The sequence below is a fragment of the Platalea leucorodia genome (assembly GCF_965183815.1).
Source record: "Platalea leucorodia genome assembly, chromosome: 12".
NCBI lineage: Eukaryota > Metazoa > Chordata > Aves > Pelecaniformes > Threskiornithidae > Platalea > Platalea leucorodia.
In genome coordinates, this window is record NC_138834.1 from 12,928,645 (window position 1) to 12,944,680 (window position 16,036).

Consider the following 16,036-nt stretch of genomic DNA (forward strand, 5'->3'; position numbering starts at 1 on the left):
CGCACAGCGGCTCCTGGTCTCAAAGCTGTAACCCTAGCACTAGCAGGCTGACAACGGCTAGCCTTTCTGCAGCCGCTTTGAAGTCGTCTTAAGGACCCTGTTAGAAATTACTATCGGAAAAACCAGCAGGAGCAAAAACAGTCCCGTGAGGCGTCACACAGAAATGGCCTGCAGAAAAGCAGTTCCGACAGCCCACATCCCTGCTGCTCAAAGAACGATTATCCAGCAGAAGCTCGCTGTTGACAGATGAGGTCAAAAAAGAACCAGAGGGATTAAAACAAGGATCTGTTTGTTGTAGCTCGCCAGCTTCCTAACATATGTTGGGGTTTTTCTGTTGTTTTATCCTTCTGTGATAGAGAATAGTGTTCTGTAACTGTTCTCCCCCGAGCTTCGGAAAGCTCTGGACAACTCATTCTTTCTATCCTGGTGGTCCTCTGCTTCGCTTGAGAGATTAAAAAGTGACACTGGAAAAGCCATCTCGCTCCTTTGAGGAACGGGGACTTAAAATCATGCTACCGACACCTCCTCTGCTTGCTAAATCATAGATGTTCACCCGTTTTTTTGGTGATACTAACCCTCCACCAGCTCTGCATTACCCATTACTGCCACAGTATTTTCAGTCCTTCTAAAGTAAGTGGCAGGTTTTTTGTCAGCACACTGCACAGCAATACTAGAATTGTTGGATAACATGTGGACCTCTCCCAGAAATAAAGCAAAAAGGGAAAATAAAAAATAAACGCGGATGGCTAAACTTGAAGGACAGTCTCTTCTCAGTTAGAAGTGAAGCATACTCTGTTACTCAAACACACGACTTAACTGATGGTGAGCGTTAGTGTGATCCACATCCCAGTTTAAGCTACCAAAAGCCAAGTCCTACGTGCCTTTCTGTGAAAAAGAGGCCTGTTTATACGGATCTAAACATCCAACAGATTGTGCTAGCCACCCACAGCTTATTTCTAGTGATTTCTAGGCAAGTGAAAAACAAAGAGGGGGAAGAGACTGAGTTAGTTTGGAGCAGTTACCAAGAAAACACAGACAGACAACAGACAGAGGCTGTTGTAAATGCTCACCAGATTTGATCAACACGTTCAATGTCCCTGCAAGGAGGGGAGAAAGAGCTCAGAGGGGAACTAGCAAAAGAAGCAAATAGTGGCAATGAAAGAAGCTGGATATTTTTATCCGGCTCAAGGTCTTACAGCGTATGGGTTTCAACTCATTTTCACTCTCAGGTAAGATGTCGAGCAGACTGCCACTGAGTTTTTTGAAAAGGTATACTATGGAAATACTTGGTTTTCTCGTTGGTTGCCGTTCCTTATTGGTCTCTACCATAAACAACCAGAGCTTACGCGGACAGCCTGGCCGACACAGGTTAGAAACAAAGACACTAAAGGGAAATTTGCAACCAAACTTGAAACCCTGAGTCAATTTTAACTTCTCATGGTGCTGGGGGTGTCCTGTGTGTATCCACGCGCTAGGAGTTCTCCAGAGCCCAGGCCTAGGAAACCGAAATGTCGATGCCAAGTGTCAGTCAGCCTAGGGAGGCCGTGCTGAATGGGTACGCTTCGCAACAGATACCGCTAGGAGAAGGACAAAGGCAAGCACCATTTTAACTCTTATAAAACCCTTCAGTTGTGTACAACCGTATGCTTAGTAATTACATTTTCCATCTGAAGCCTTAAGACATAACAATTTGCACAAATGCAGTGGACATGAAAAAAAATCAAAGCCATTCAACTTCTATTCGTTCTTCCCTGGGTTTGTTTATCTTTACAAGACGACCAACGGAGCAAAATACAAAATGGACACAAACCAAGAAAGATGTTTATAATTCTCTACAACTTCAAAAAGCAATAAAGCATCAAAATGTGATAACTGGCATTTATTTAAATGATAGTCCCTGTACTCGTTTTCTCATGTCCAGAAATCAGGAATAGGGATTTCTTCAAAATATAAGTTAGAAATCTGAGATTCTCAGTCTTTTACTGGAGTATGATCTAATCAAAAGGCCTCTGCCACCTGTTCTTCATTAAGCCCCTGCTGCCTGCATTATCTGCTGTAGCCTCTGCTGGCAACATGTTTGGCAAAGAATAATCCAGAAAACTTTTATTTCACGTAAGTGCCCTTTTCAGATTCTTACAAGAGCAATTTAATGAAAAGGGAAGAATGGTTAGAGAAGGAAAGGAGCAGGTTTACAACCCGTAATGGGAAGAAGATGCTATTCATATATTTGACGTATTGAATTACTGAATGCTAAGACGACAAACCAGTATTTCTTATTATTTACATCCTCTTAAAAAGCTAAACAGCCAGCTGCCTCCAAATCCAGTTTGAGGAAAAAAGGCGGGATCTGTTTAGGCTGGGGTAGAGCAGATACCAAATCTGGCTTTTTAAATGTATACTCTGCATGAACTGGAACCGAACAGGAGAAACTGTTCCGTTCTTCCAAAGCTCTCCGTTCCTTCAGGAGCGTGCATAGTCCTACCCTAAAACACTTGGTCTGACATCCTGAGAAAGGAACTGCGTGTCAAAAGAACCCTTTCCTGGTTTAACAGGAGAGGGAACAATTCAAGCCGCGGCCGTGCCTCCCTCCCTCCTGTCCTCTGTCGATGCACAGGTTACCTGCAGTGGTGCTTCCTGCTGGCAAGCCAGAACGCGCTGTCACAGCCATAGCAGTGCGCAGCGAGGTGGTCTGGAAGCCATCGCGTCACCTGGGAGAAATAAAAGCCACATTTATCAAGGAGAGGGCAATTAGAAACAAACCCACCTCATTCGCGCTCACAAATTCAAAGCGAAGCACCACGAGGGAAGCGCTTGTTCTATTTTAAGAGCGCAAATTCGGTGTTTGCAACAATTGAAGACAGATGACAGAAACCTTCCCTTTGAGAAGAGATACGCTAAATTCCCCTCGGACAAACAGAAATTAAGTCATAAAGTCCAATTCCCTGGGGTTTTTTTGTGCTTTAAAAGTATCCAGGCCAAGAATATTCACCAAGGACGTGTCATCCTAAGGCTCCTTTAGCTAACCATCCCTTCCACAGCTTCTCACAGACAGCAGAGGGCTCATAGGCACAGGTACTGATATTTAAAGTATGAGAGACAAGTGAAATGCAAGGAAGATAGTTCTCAAGAAGTGGCACGTGACCAAAGGCTGTAGGATAATTTGAATTATGAATATCCCATCCTACCGGAAGAATGAGCGATTTACAGGGATTTAGTCTGTACCTCTGTGTCCTGTTTATCCACCTGTTCCCAGCTGGCTTCAGAGAAAATCTCTGTGCTGCAGCGAGACAAGCAGTTCTGATCCAGATTGCTTTCCGAGTCGGGTATAGAAGTCTGTTGGCAAACAAACACAGCTGAACAGAACCTTCCCATATTCCTGCTTCCACACAAATAAAAAGCGGGCAGCCGTGGGGAGGAGTGAAAAGGGTACCTCCTGCTAAGAAAGAGCAGGCTGTGGCTGCACTGGAAGGGAAAATGTCACCACCAGTCGCCTACGGACAGCGCACACGTGGCAGCAAAGGCGAGAGAGCCTTTTTGAATGGGACTATAAATGCCACACGTTGAAGCATTTGTGCGGCGGTGACTTGCAAAAAAAAAAAAAGAAAAAAAAAAAAAGGCAAAAACCCCCCAACAGGTCAGTTTTTGACCCTCTGATGACAGGATGATGTGAGGTAGAATGGATTTCAAAATCTGTTTTCTGCTGTGTTAGCACAAAGTTCTGGCAACGCTTTGGGTGATTAACCAAAAAAGCTGCTAGCTGTGGCTCCAATTTCATGGTCGCATTTCCTTTCCAAGGTTGTTTCACTTTCAAAACTAATACCAGTAACACATATATCCTTTTGTCGGCAAAAATTCTGGAGAATACAAGCCAAATCACACATGGGAAACTCAGAATTTGAGCCATATATATTCCATATATAGTTTTTTTTGGGAATAATGCTTCCTTAATACAGTCTAGCCAGGCAGAGTTGTATTTTAACTGACTTAAAACGCAGCCAGCCCTTAAAATATATTAAAAATCGCAAGAAATCTTGAGTTAGTGTCTTTTTATGCCTGAGGAATGGGCACCTCTGGAGCTCCAGAAGAAAACCTGTTACTCCCAAGCTGAGGCACAAGTAGAAGGTAGCGATCGGATTCTTAAAACTGGTGAATTTTCTAGAGGACGGTGCGCTCTTGCATCCAGCCCTACGCTGCAGCTTGTGAAGGCCCTTAAAAAATGGGAGCATAGTAAATTAAGCCAAATCAGCAACTTTCTCCAAGGAATCCAAGCTTTTGCCAGTGACAGAAGCCACACCCAACTGAAACGGATGCCCAAAAGGAGCCCTTAGTGCTGTTATCGCCAATGGGAATAGCCAAGGTGGCTCTGAGTATTTTTCACAACAAATGTACCTGGGACTATCCAGCACCTCTGCCACTTCTAAACAATATTAAACAAACAAAAGTTGGAAACCTCTTGTAAATTTTTTTTTTTTCCCCAATTTTGCAGGCATATAAAACACATTACAATGTGTAGGTAAGAAAATGAAATTTTTGATGGGTGCTATGTCAACCTCAGGAACCGCAGGCCAATGTTCTGCCCGGCGTTCAAACCCACAGGACGACACAAGCTCTGTTTCAGGGATTCTACGTCTCCTTACTTTCCCCTTCATGCCCCTTTCCTCCTCCCGTGCCTACCTGCTTCTCCAAGCAGCTCTCCCCTCTTCATGTCTTTTATTTAACTAATAATACCGGGCCTTTGAAAAACCAAGTTTTGCAGCAATCCGCAGAAGTGCTGTGTGCTCAAAGGCCTCTACAGAACAGGACTCCTGCTTGTTCTCTGAATCAGTGCCACCTTCCAACAACAGTACAAGGCCAGTGGCTCTATTTCTTTTGACTTATTATTTGTTAGTCAAGAGAAGAGGAGAAATTAGGCAAAAAACAGGTAGGGGAAGACCTACAGAGACATTGCTAGCTATTGAGATCTTGAACTTGGAATTACACTTATTTCTGATTTTAAAGTGTCTTTTGCAACCACAACTACATAGATCATTTAATTGCTACAGAAATTAGTGTACTGTATTTGAATCATGCCTCAAACCTAAGTCTCTACTTTCACGACTTTAAACACTTCCACGTAAAAGCACAGTTTAAAAGCTCCCCTAAAATTCTTAATTTGTTGAGAAAAAACCCTCACTGACATGAGGCTGTCACAAAAGCTCTTAATTTATTCCAGCAATTAAGCCTTGAGCTGGCCAGCCATCTGAAAAGGGGATGGCTGGAAGTTCACGGCTTTGAGCTAACCGAGCAGCCACTGCTGCATCTTTCTTACCCCAAGCATGCAAAGCACCAAGAGATCAGTCCTACGCTCCTGTCCTAATAAATGACACATCCACATCCTTCGAAAAATATCTTTGCCCATATATGAAAACAACAGTAAAACAAATGGTTGTTTTGTTTTGTTTTTTAAAAAGGCCAATAAAGATGTTTAAGTATGTCCAGGTATGTGCGAGTACGCTGTGAAACACCCATCTTGAAATAAACCTTTGCTACATTTATGGTCAAACTGAAATACGGTGAAAATATTAGTCATCATTCATTGCCATTTGCCGTGTACTCAGTTATTTGCCCTCTTCAGAATGACCTTGAGAGCTTTATAAAAGCCTGTAAGGCCAAAAAATCACTACCTGACCAATGAATCAAGAGCCGACAATACGGAGAGATCCAGAAAGCGACTAACTAGCCCGCTGTTTCCAGCAGTGGCTCAATGACCATTTCACTTACCACTTCGTCTCCATAATCACCATTGAGACGTAAGGAGCTATTCAGGAACTGGCTCTCCAACCGGCTCTTCAACTCTTGCACTTGCTTCTTCAAGGTCTCCACTTCTTGCTGATGGCCAGTTTCTATCTGGCGCAGGCGCTGCTGGATAACGTCAGTGTAGACAGGCATCCCATCGTCGTCCAGGTGACTTCTGGCAGGTTGGTCTGGGCTGCTGGCTGCCTGCTGCTTACCAAGATGACTAAACATCCATTTTTGGTGCAAGTTCCTCAAGTGAAACTGTGCAGAACTACAGCTAGCTGTGGAGACCTGCCGACTCAGAGAGGCTTTGATCCGACCGTCCTCTCCATTCACACAGTGTCCGTTTGTGGCGTGGTATTTCTGGGTGATACTAAACCCCGCAGGCTTCTCTGTCATCTTATTCTCAGGCTCCAGCTCTCCGTTACACACAACCTCATCTTTACATTCAGCTAAAGGCAAGGCACAAGGGGAAGGCATCGGGATGTGTGTGTTGCTGCTACCAGAAGTCCTATGTACTTTTGTTCCCAGTTTTTGAAGTTCTAGCGCGCTCTCCCCCTCTGGCCTATTTTCAATAGTTTGAGAAAGTTCATCAGCACTGTTGTCGATCAGGTGAGGTCTATGGCAAGGACCCTTAGGAACGAGCTCTTGCTTTGCTTCACTCTCTGTTAAGGTTTCCGTAGAACTTTCAATGTTGGATGTTCTTGCCTCATGCGGGATTGTAAGAGGTAACAGAAGGCTGGCCTGCGCTGTATCGTACAGGCTCTCTGCTTCTCCCTCAAGTTTGCTAACACTTTCTTCCTCCATGTTCTTTTGAGTGTCTCTATTTACAAAGCCCTCCAAAGGAACGGCCTGTAGTCCTCTCACCTGAGGTAACTTCTGGATAGCGTTACTGAGATCAGCATGCTCATCCTGTTGTCCTTTCAGCTCAGAAGCACCTTGTGAAACTGGATGTGGATTGGATGCTGGATTGTTCATTACAATACCTTTATCCACCTCGGCCTTTTCACCGAGATCACTGACATAGCCATGTGGATTGTCGCTTCTCTTCTCCTTGTCCAGGGCAATCTCATCCCCTTTCCCTACTGTCTCTAGGCTACCCCGTAAGTGCTCCTCCAGACCAACATCATCTTTGGTGGCCTCTTGCAAAATGTTCTCCATCTGTCCCTCTGCCACACCAGCTGCAACAGAGAGTTCTGCTCCAACTGGAGCCCTGCCTTGTTTACTCAGGCCATCTCCATCAAACGGATCATCCCCAGGGTTACCGAGGCTGCTCAGCTCCAGGGACCGACGGTGCTCTTGCCACTTTTCATTGAGGCTGGGGTCGCTACTACGTCGATTGGTTGTAGGCACGCTGCTATCACAGGCTGTTGTCAGATTGTCAAATGATCTCGTCTTTGGTAACCTATAAAGGTACAAATAATCAGAATCCAAAGTCAGGGGACTTTTTTTTCCAAATGCTTAGCTACTATGGTTTAACAACTCCCCCCACAATTAGGACAGTAACAATCTGCTAACTAATGGACTTCTGTGAAGCATTATCTAGGAGCACATTTTGACCATCTGTAGCACAGAGCTGCTTCAGTACTTTCTTTGTTTGCCATCAGGAAAATATGTTCAATCAGACTTCAAACATTCCCAGAATAATCCCGTTGCCACAAAACACAAATGCTTACAGTCTGGTCACACCTCCTCATTAACATGTGCTCAGAATGATCGTACAAAAAAGCAAAGAAATAGTTATGCAACACAGAAAAGGAACTCAAATTCAAGATAACCAAATGAAAGTTTATATCCCACAAGAATATAAGGAATCCTACAAGGCAATGCACTACCCGGAGCTTAATTCTGTTTCCTAATCTTCTCTCTGCTATGCTATCACCACTGAAACTTAACAGCTTTCAAAACTGAAACAATGACAGACTGCTTTTGAGTAGGTCAGTCAAACAGTCCCGCAAATAAGCCTGTGAAAACACCTCCCTCCCACCACAAGTATCCTCCTCTTTATATCCCACAATATTCTCTGTTGATCTTACTTTACAGGATGGGATTTCTGGGCTCTAGGCTCACCTGCCCAGAGGCTGATCTTCAGGGCTAGAGCCTGGAACAGGGTATGGGGCACAGGTGTCATCAGCGGGTGTAGAGGGGGAAGAGCACGGCAGGTAAACGGCACTCCAGAGCATTAAATTACGCACATGGCACACTGGATACAGCACCTGGGAGGGGAGAACACGCGATGTTCAGAAACGGTAAACTGCTCGCTCCCAGAATGCGGAGAATTGTTCAGATGTGATTGTGGTAGTTGACTATTCAGGTTTGCAGCTGGGAGCCTTTGCTAGATCATCTAGATAACTCTGAAGGCCAGTGAGCAGCTATGGCGTTTTTAATCGGCTACACTTGGATATATAATTATCTTTTCTTTCAGAGATAGAGGCTGAGACATAACAATGCTGGCTTTCAGCTTCTCATGAATGAATTACTGCTATGTGCTCTGTGTGAATATACACCTTAATAATGCTTCTGAGCAATTTAAACTGCTGAAGAATTCAGTGGCCCATTGTTAGCGCAGAGATGTCCTTGTACTTTGTATTATACCATGCCATATGAGAGCTGAACTAATAACCTCCTTCTACAGGCTCCGATTCATCAAAGCTAACCTTGTCTTTAATGGAAGCACTCATATGTTAAAAATTAAGTACATGCAGAAATACTATGCTGAACAGGCAGCTTGCTCTTAAAAGGGATTCCTTGACTGTGAAATATGCTTTCTGTTTCAGTTTAAAAACACCTTGGGTCACTCTGTCAATTCCACTCTTTTCCCAGGTAACTTCCTTGTGGAAAAGCAGGCAATGGCATAGAAACAGTCAGGTTCCCCTGCCACTGAGCAAGAACTGAAGTGTTTTCTCTTACAAAAAATAAAGCTAAATATTTAGTTACAGAAAACGCATTTCCAGCATAGAGAAATTTCTGAGGTTGCACTTGACATTCCTCAAGTATCAGCAAACTTAATGCAAGACTTGAAACGTCAGACTGCACAGAGTTCAACGGTAAACATCAATGAGGAGAGCTGAGCACACTTTTTTTGGAAATACCTATCTCCACACTGTATCCACCATGACAGTTAAGCCATTACGATGTCCCACTGCTACAAGCTTGGGTATTTTCTTAAGGTACACATTTTTGAGAACATTGTGCCTGGGAGCCCCTGACGGGACTGGGGAATGAAGGATACATACAGATTCTGACTGGGAGGAGTAGAGCAGGTTTCTGAAGGCTTTGTTTGCTGCCCGCAGCAAAGACCAGACAGAACAGGTCCGTTCCTGAGTGTGTTTTTCTCCTCTCTCTTTCGCATTGTTGCACAGGAATGTACCAAAGAGGCAAGAGTAGGTGTGCTGCACCAATTTGACCTGCACAGACCAATACAAATATTGTCACATGGCAGAAGATATCAGCTTAATGTGAGAATCAACGTTCAGGCTTAAGAAGCAACAAACCTTTCCTTCACAGGGCAATACACCCCCCTCCTAAAGACTGATATACAAATACACCTAGCATTTTTTGCATACCTCTAAACTAATTGCAAAGGAACTCAGGCATAGCGGAATCTTTTAAAATCATAACTAAAAAAAAAAAAAAATTGAGGAAAAAAATAGAAAGACAAAATATTTGTTCATAATCAAGTATAAAAGTCTTGCTGATTCCAACTGACAGCCCTGTAGGACAGGCACAGAAGAGAATCGTGATACACGTTACAAAACATTAATGCAGCACAGAAAGGCAAAGAATGGTGGGGAAAAGTATTAATTTCTGTACGTTGGTATAAATGCACACAGCACACGCATCCATGCTGTGGTCCCGGTCTGACAAAATAGCTTAATATGAACTTAACTTTAAGCATATAAATGACTTCCATGAGATTATTCAGACATTTAAATGAAGACAAGTACTTCAATACTCTAATAAATTAAGGGGTTTACTCTAAAAAGGCCAGAATGCTAAGGGTATGTTCACAGATGGCTCCTGTAGATTAGCAGTGTGCTGTGAAGCCAGTTACAACCTTACGTATCTCATTTCACAACTGAGCTAAGCTGGGACCATACATGTGCTCGGTTACATGGCTGAGCGGGCAAGTGGTAATTCAAGTCAACCACAATCACAGGAATGTGCTTTAAATCTCTTAGTGGATCAGACACTTCATAAAAACTTTTATTCTTCAGATTACTAGTCCTGCAGTCAGTGGCTGCCACTTTCCCAGAGACCTGCTTTCCGGCCTTGGGAACTGATTGTGACCATCCTAGGCAAATTTCGAACAGGAGAGCTGTCCACTTCAAAAGAAAACAGAAAAAGCTCATATATCCTACACATTTTCAGCAGAAAAACTGAATGGAAAGGTAAGGGGAAGGTTTTTTTTAGAGGACGAGCCTTCAAGTCAAAACAAGATCAAAGTAGGGGGAAGTTTTATTGCCCGTAACTATGACTTTTTCCATGCTGTTTGGATGCATTATACCAGAGTTATTTCAGCACCTCTTAGGTGAGACTATTAAATTCATATCATTTATTTCTTTCTTTAAAGTTTAAAAGAAGTCCTCAAGGGCTCTGCTTCAGTTTTAAGAGTGAACAGACCTCAGGTCCCATGAAGTATACAAGTACTTTTGTCTACTGTATCTGGGCAGTTTTCCCGTTTCCTTTATCAGGCTGCAGCGTATCACAGATAGATGGGAAAATCAGAAACCCCTCGGGGCTCTATAGTATGTTAGTACTGGGTACCGGTTTAGAAGCAGTCTATAAAACAGCAATCTCTCAAGCCACAACTCACAAGGAATGCTTCGTTAAACTCGAAAGAGCAAGGGAACTGCCTCTGGAGCTGATGGACGCAGTCCAGCCACTGTAAAAACACTGGGCAGCGCTCATTTAGGTCATCCGAATTCTCACCATGGCCACAGCGATCTGCAAACTTGTGGCCAAAATCCAGCCACTCCGTCTCCACTAGCACCTGGAAACCCTGCAGAAATGAAAGTACAGATGAAAAGTTCCTATTTTTCTTTGGTTCAGTTTTCTAAGACAGTCTGAGACTCACGGGAATCACCTTATTACTGTGTCCTCCCTCACTCCCATTTCCCTTCAGCATTGGCCTCATTTACTGCTTTACCTAATGCCTCTGTGTTCTGAAATGCTGCACAACGAAATTAGGACAGATATGAATTCCCAAGGCTACATGTACAGGAAAGGGAATAAGGCAGGTTAAGTCTTCAGTGACTGGCAGGAAGGATTCTGATACGACACCTATCCTGGCCAGGCAGCGGGGAGTAGGAAATTCACCTTGATCAAAACCCTCTGAGAATCATGGTAACCAACACGTGGACAGGAGAGGAAATTTTAAAGCTCTCCCTTGAAAACGATGGGTGGATCCGTCTGTCATAAAAGAAAGCAATTCATGCACGAAAGGACATCCATGCTCAGGGTGCCTGCCTGTGCGCATACCATTCAACGCCCTCAGACATCTGGTGTGAATTTTGGGGTTGTCCCATGCAGGGACAGGAGCTGGACTTGATGATCCTTATGGGTCCCTTGCAACTCAGGACATTCTATGCTACCAAATGTAGCACAGTCACAAGGTTGATTAAAGGTCAAGTTGCACCATTTGCATGAGTTGCGCATGAAAGGGGCAAGGAACATTTTAAAACAGCGCCTTGCTGAGCACCTGAACGCGACACCTCATCTTACAGGACCTAAAACCCATCACGGGTTAGGAAGGTTTTGATTCTTAGCGGAAAGTAAAATTGTAGAGCATGCTTATTAAGTCAATGGTTGTAATTAGAGCAAAAATAGTAGCTGATAACCAAAAAGCTTGAAATGTGACAATGCTGAAGACTCATTTTCCTAAACATTTCTGACCCTTGTATAGACAGCTACAGTTTATGGTTTCCTCTGATGCGGTGGTGGACAAGAGGGAAGGCAAAGGTTGTGTACAGAAGAACTCTGCACTCTGAACAGGAACGATGGCCCTCTTAGGAGGGCCAAGGACAGAGCAGTATGTTTTGACCTGATGGATGCCGACTTCTAGAACCCATGTGAAAAAGGATCTGAGAAGTTTCCACCATTTCATCCAAAAGGCACTGCTACAGTTTAAACTTCTGGTCCTCATGTGTCCAAGGCTTTACGCAGCAGTTTATAGCAGAGTGCTCAGACAGATGCTTCTGTTCTAGACAACAAAGGCATCTTGCATGTGGGCTGGCAGATGGAATCCAGCCATCACATATCACACAATGCTAAAAAGCGGGGGTGGTGGGGGCCAGAATTTCAGGCTAAAAAACCAAGAGAAATATAACTAAGTGACAGAGGACAACGAAAATGTGAAATTGGAAAAACATGCAGTTGGGAAATCTAGAAAAGAAAAAGGCTTTGTATCAATAGTTGGCTAAGAAACTGCAATGGTGTAATGGAAACTCCAATACTTTGTGCTACATATTCTCAAGCTAAATATGGGGAAGCATAGACCATGACTGGGCAGTTACAGCAAAGGGGAAAAACATAATCTGCTCTTGAATTGGAGACTATATTTACACCTATATGTAACTGTGTCTGCAGACTACTGTTGGTAAACTCCTGCTAGCTTTAGTGCTTTTTCCAGTGGAAAAAAAATGAAATCATTTCTAGACAGACTTCCTCAGAAAAGGACCCAAACTCGGTAACTACCTCATGCACTAAGAGATGGTTTACAAACCTCTGTGGTCCTGTAATACGGATCTAGCAGCAGTTTGGCCAGCGCCACGATCTGGGGGGTTCGGTCCCAGCCGTCTGAGCAGTGCACCAAGACTGGTCGCTGGTCTCGGTCCACGGCATGAACTACGAGTAGCGCGGATTTCAGAAGCACAGATAAGTGCTGCAGCCATTTGGTACTTTCCAGAGCTGATAACCAACTAGAGGAAAATAAGGAAAGACAGCTTTTGCTCTTTTAAAATGCTTTCAGGTTTGGATCTTCAAATTTATCAAGTCAAAGCTCCTATTTTAATAAGCTGTGAATGCCATTCTGGAATATGTTTCATTTACGTCTCGTTAACAATTTCCCAGATTTGTAAGAAACAAAGCCATGCAGGCCACCTGAGGAACAGCCAGTCTCTGGTAAACACTTTGCTGCATAAGACTTGCAAGAAGCTTAAATAACATTTTCCCAGACAAGGGCATAACATGTCACCAGCAACAGACAATGGAACAGTACTGTAGGTATCTCAGGAATCTCTACCTTATGAAGATCTACATATCCAGTTTGGAAAGGGTGGCCATTCTGCATCTACTTTGAAACCATGAAAGACTCTTAGCAGCAAATTCAAAACAGGACAGCGGCAGGGGAAACAGGACTGGTGCAAGGACACTGTCCTTGTGAAGACCCAACCTGAGAAGCTCCTGAGACGATGGGCCATTAGAGGCTAGCTATTCCCATAGCACTGGAGGGCTATGAAATGCGTCTCCTGAAATGATGCTATAAATGCGTGAAGTACATGGAACACCACTAGAATTTTCTGAAGGAGAGCCGAGCTGTGAAGACTGAAGAACCAGGAATAGCAGGTAAGCCCAGATCTCATTTTCTAGGTTCACTTCAATGATAATAAACTAATGGCTTCCTTTAGCTCAAATGCCGTGGAAATGAGAAGATATAGCTTAGCATTATTAGACAGGAAAGTCATCAAGAGAAAAAAAACCACTAAATTTCAGTTTACTAATCAGCAGCAAAAGAGTGCAGTTGCAGAAACATGTAAACAAAGACAAAAAACCACCAAACATCCACTTACTTTCCTGGATCTGGCATTTGTGTGCAGAGCAAACGCAGCGACTGAAAGCTCTTCCGGATAGAATGAATGTTTGCCATCCCCATGAACACCACTTCACAGTTTGGATAATATTCTGTAAGGAAATATCAAGAAAGAGGGAAGAAACTAAAAACTACACTAAGTTTAATTTCTAAAAGAAGCTTTTTCATAAAAACAAACCACTGTTGCTATGGGCAGATGAAATAACCTGTTTATGAATATTTTAAGGAGAAACTAATACTTGGAGTTCAGTAGGTATTCCAGACATTACAGCACAGCATAGCAAAACAGGAAAGAGTTAGCAAAGTGTTTGTGTATTTATTTTCAATGTTTCACTCACATTACAAAAAGCAGAGTACAAACCTATGGGAATAGTGATATCGCTGTGCTCGAGGCTACAGAATGCTTTTAAAAGAAACATCCTAAAAGCAAAGCATAAACAATATTTAACTGATAACTTATGGATGTTCCTAAATTTGGCAAACTAACGTACATTTTTATACAAGTTATAGATTCCTCTTCCTAACCACTCAAAAAGGCTGAAAGGTTACTTCATTTACTGCTTTATTCTGAGCTTTTCTATTATGAGGAACAAGCATCACACACGTGAGAAATACTCAAAGCTCAGGAAAACAGGAGATAGATGGAATTACTGAGCCTGCCTTCAGAAGTTGCTATGGGATGTACTCAGGCAACTGCTCTACCGGCGAGGCAGTATCTGTACAGACAGGGGCCACGACTCAGAGGGAGTGCCTAAGAAGATGCAGAAAAATACTGATAGTCTTTCCTGGATTTAGCTTTCCTCTATCCTGATGCTTCTAACTGCACAAAAATGACGACACGGTAGCTAAAATGGCCTTTTCTACAATAGAAAAAAATTGATCAGGATTCAGAATACGGGATATTGAGTGCTTGCACAGGAAAACGCAGTAGTCTCTTAAAAGAGCATGTTTTATATCATTTGATTTCTTAACTGTTAACAGTGCAACGAATTCTGACCCAAACCAGAACATCCTGTTAGTGACGGACTAGGTAACCCCAGTCAGAAGCGACCGACGGTATCAGACAATTTAAGCATTTTTTGGTCTTTTTACCGAATGATGTTATAAATAAAATAAAGCATAACGTAACTGAAACTCTTATACAGAGAGAGCGAAGCAAACCTGGCAATACCTGGAGAAAACTTAGCAGCAAAGAGGAAACACTTAATGCAGGTCAAATTTATGAAAGGTGACAAGCTGTTTGGAAATTTTCTACAAAGAATTCAAGAACCAATACATAGGAAGAAAATCAAACTTCTTGTATACTCTGCTTTTCTGTTGTGAAATTTTACTCTCTGGTGATGAGTTATTTAGTAGTTTTGAGGTGTTAAATGGAAAATTCATCTTTTCTTACTGGTGGCTACATATCAAAGTGCAGCTCTTGCAGCAAAGACCGAAATAAGAATATATGGTCAAAATAGCTTTTGTTATCTTATCTATAGTTGTTCTGTCTGGTGGGTTTTTTTGTAGACTCTCCATCCACAGAATTTTAACAGGCTGCATTCATATCCAACAATGACCATAAAAAAAAAATCTTGTTTATAATACCAACAATTTACAAGTGCCAAAGAACACAGAAAGTGATAATTGCAAATGTATTACAAATGCAAGATGAATCAGGATTTCAGTTCGTTTGGGTTATGATACAAATGCTGAAAAATGTTTCAGCTTTCGAAAAATTGTTGAGAAGTTGTCTTCTGCACAACCATTCTAGAATATTACTATCCTCTACAGTTAGTGGATTTTTACAAGTTTGTTCAGGTTTTTTTTAGACATTAGCACACTGGACACCTTTGTCTCACTCTGGTTTATATATTTGACTCAGCAGGGGAAAGCTAATCAGCATATTCCACACAGTTCAGCATTTACTGAACACTGTTACCAGCTGGTTTTATGCTCTAAGAAACAGACCTAATTAACAGCTAAACCTGTCCTTTTGAAGGGCTGTGTGATAGCTGCAACGATCCAGATCTTTCACATAGATGAACAGCATTTGCATCCACGCAGTCTGTTAAATAGCAGTACTGAAGGATATCAGTGTAATTATATTTGAGCAAATCCTTTTGATTAAGTTAATAGAGAACTGAGGGGATACCTGGGCACTCACAGCCTCCACCTTTGGCTCTGTTCGCCACAGCTGCTGCGTAAGATCGTGCGTCCAAGATCAAAAGCTTCTGAGGCTGTATTGCCAAACTCTCTGCTCCTGAAGCATTAGAGATTGAGGAATCTGGGGAAGAGGATATGCAACTGATGAATAACTGAAGGGATACTTCTGACACTGTTTACAACAATGATTCACTCAAGTCCCACAACGCATACGCGCTGCACATACAGAAAACTGGAGAATGCCTGATTAAATACAAAGGATTGAGTCTGTTACAGTACATATAAAAGATTAAGCTTTTACATAAC

The 16,036-nt window shown here is 42.7% G+C and overlaps 1 protein-coding gene across 8 annotated transcripts in view; it reads right to left on the minus strand.

Annotated features, from left to right (window-relative positions):
- MTMR3 (myotubularin related protein 3) overlaps positions 1-16,036 on the minus strand; it is an 80,735-nt gene that overhangs the window by 3,876 nt on the left and 60,823 nt on the right. For all 8 annotated transcript variants that reach the window (XM_082324715.1, XM_082324719.1, XM_082324717.1 and 5 more), the window contains 9 exons: positions 15,720-15,851; positions 13,566-13,677; positions 12,500-12,695; positions 10,592-10,777; positions 9,012-9,182; positions 7,846-7,991; positions 5,761-7,180; positions 3,223-3,333; positions 2,620-2,708 (listed from right to left, as the gene is read on the minus strand). In XM_082324715.1, the coding sequence (XP_082180841.1) occupies positions 2,620-2,708; positions 3,223-3,333; positions 5,761-7,180; positions 7,846-7,991; positions 9,012-9,182; positions 10,592-10,777; positions 12,500-12,695; positions 13,566-13,677; positions 15,720-15,851 (2,563 nt within the window). The remainder of the gene's footprint in view (positions 1-2,619; positions 2,709-3,222; positions 3,334-5,760; positions 7,181-7,845; positions 7,992-9,011; positions 9,183-10,591; positions 10,778-12,499; positions 12,696-13,565; positions 13,678-15,719; positions 15,852-16,036) is intronic.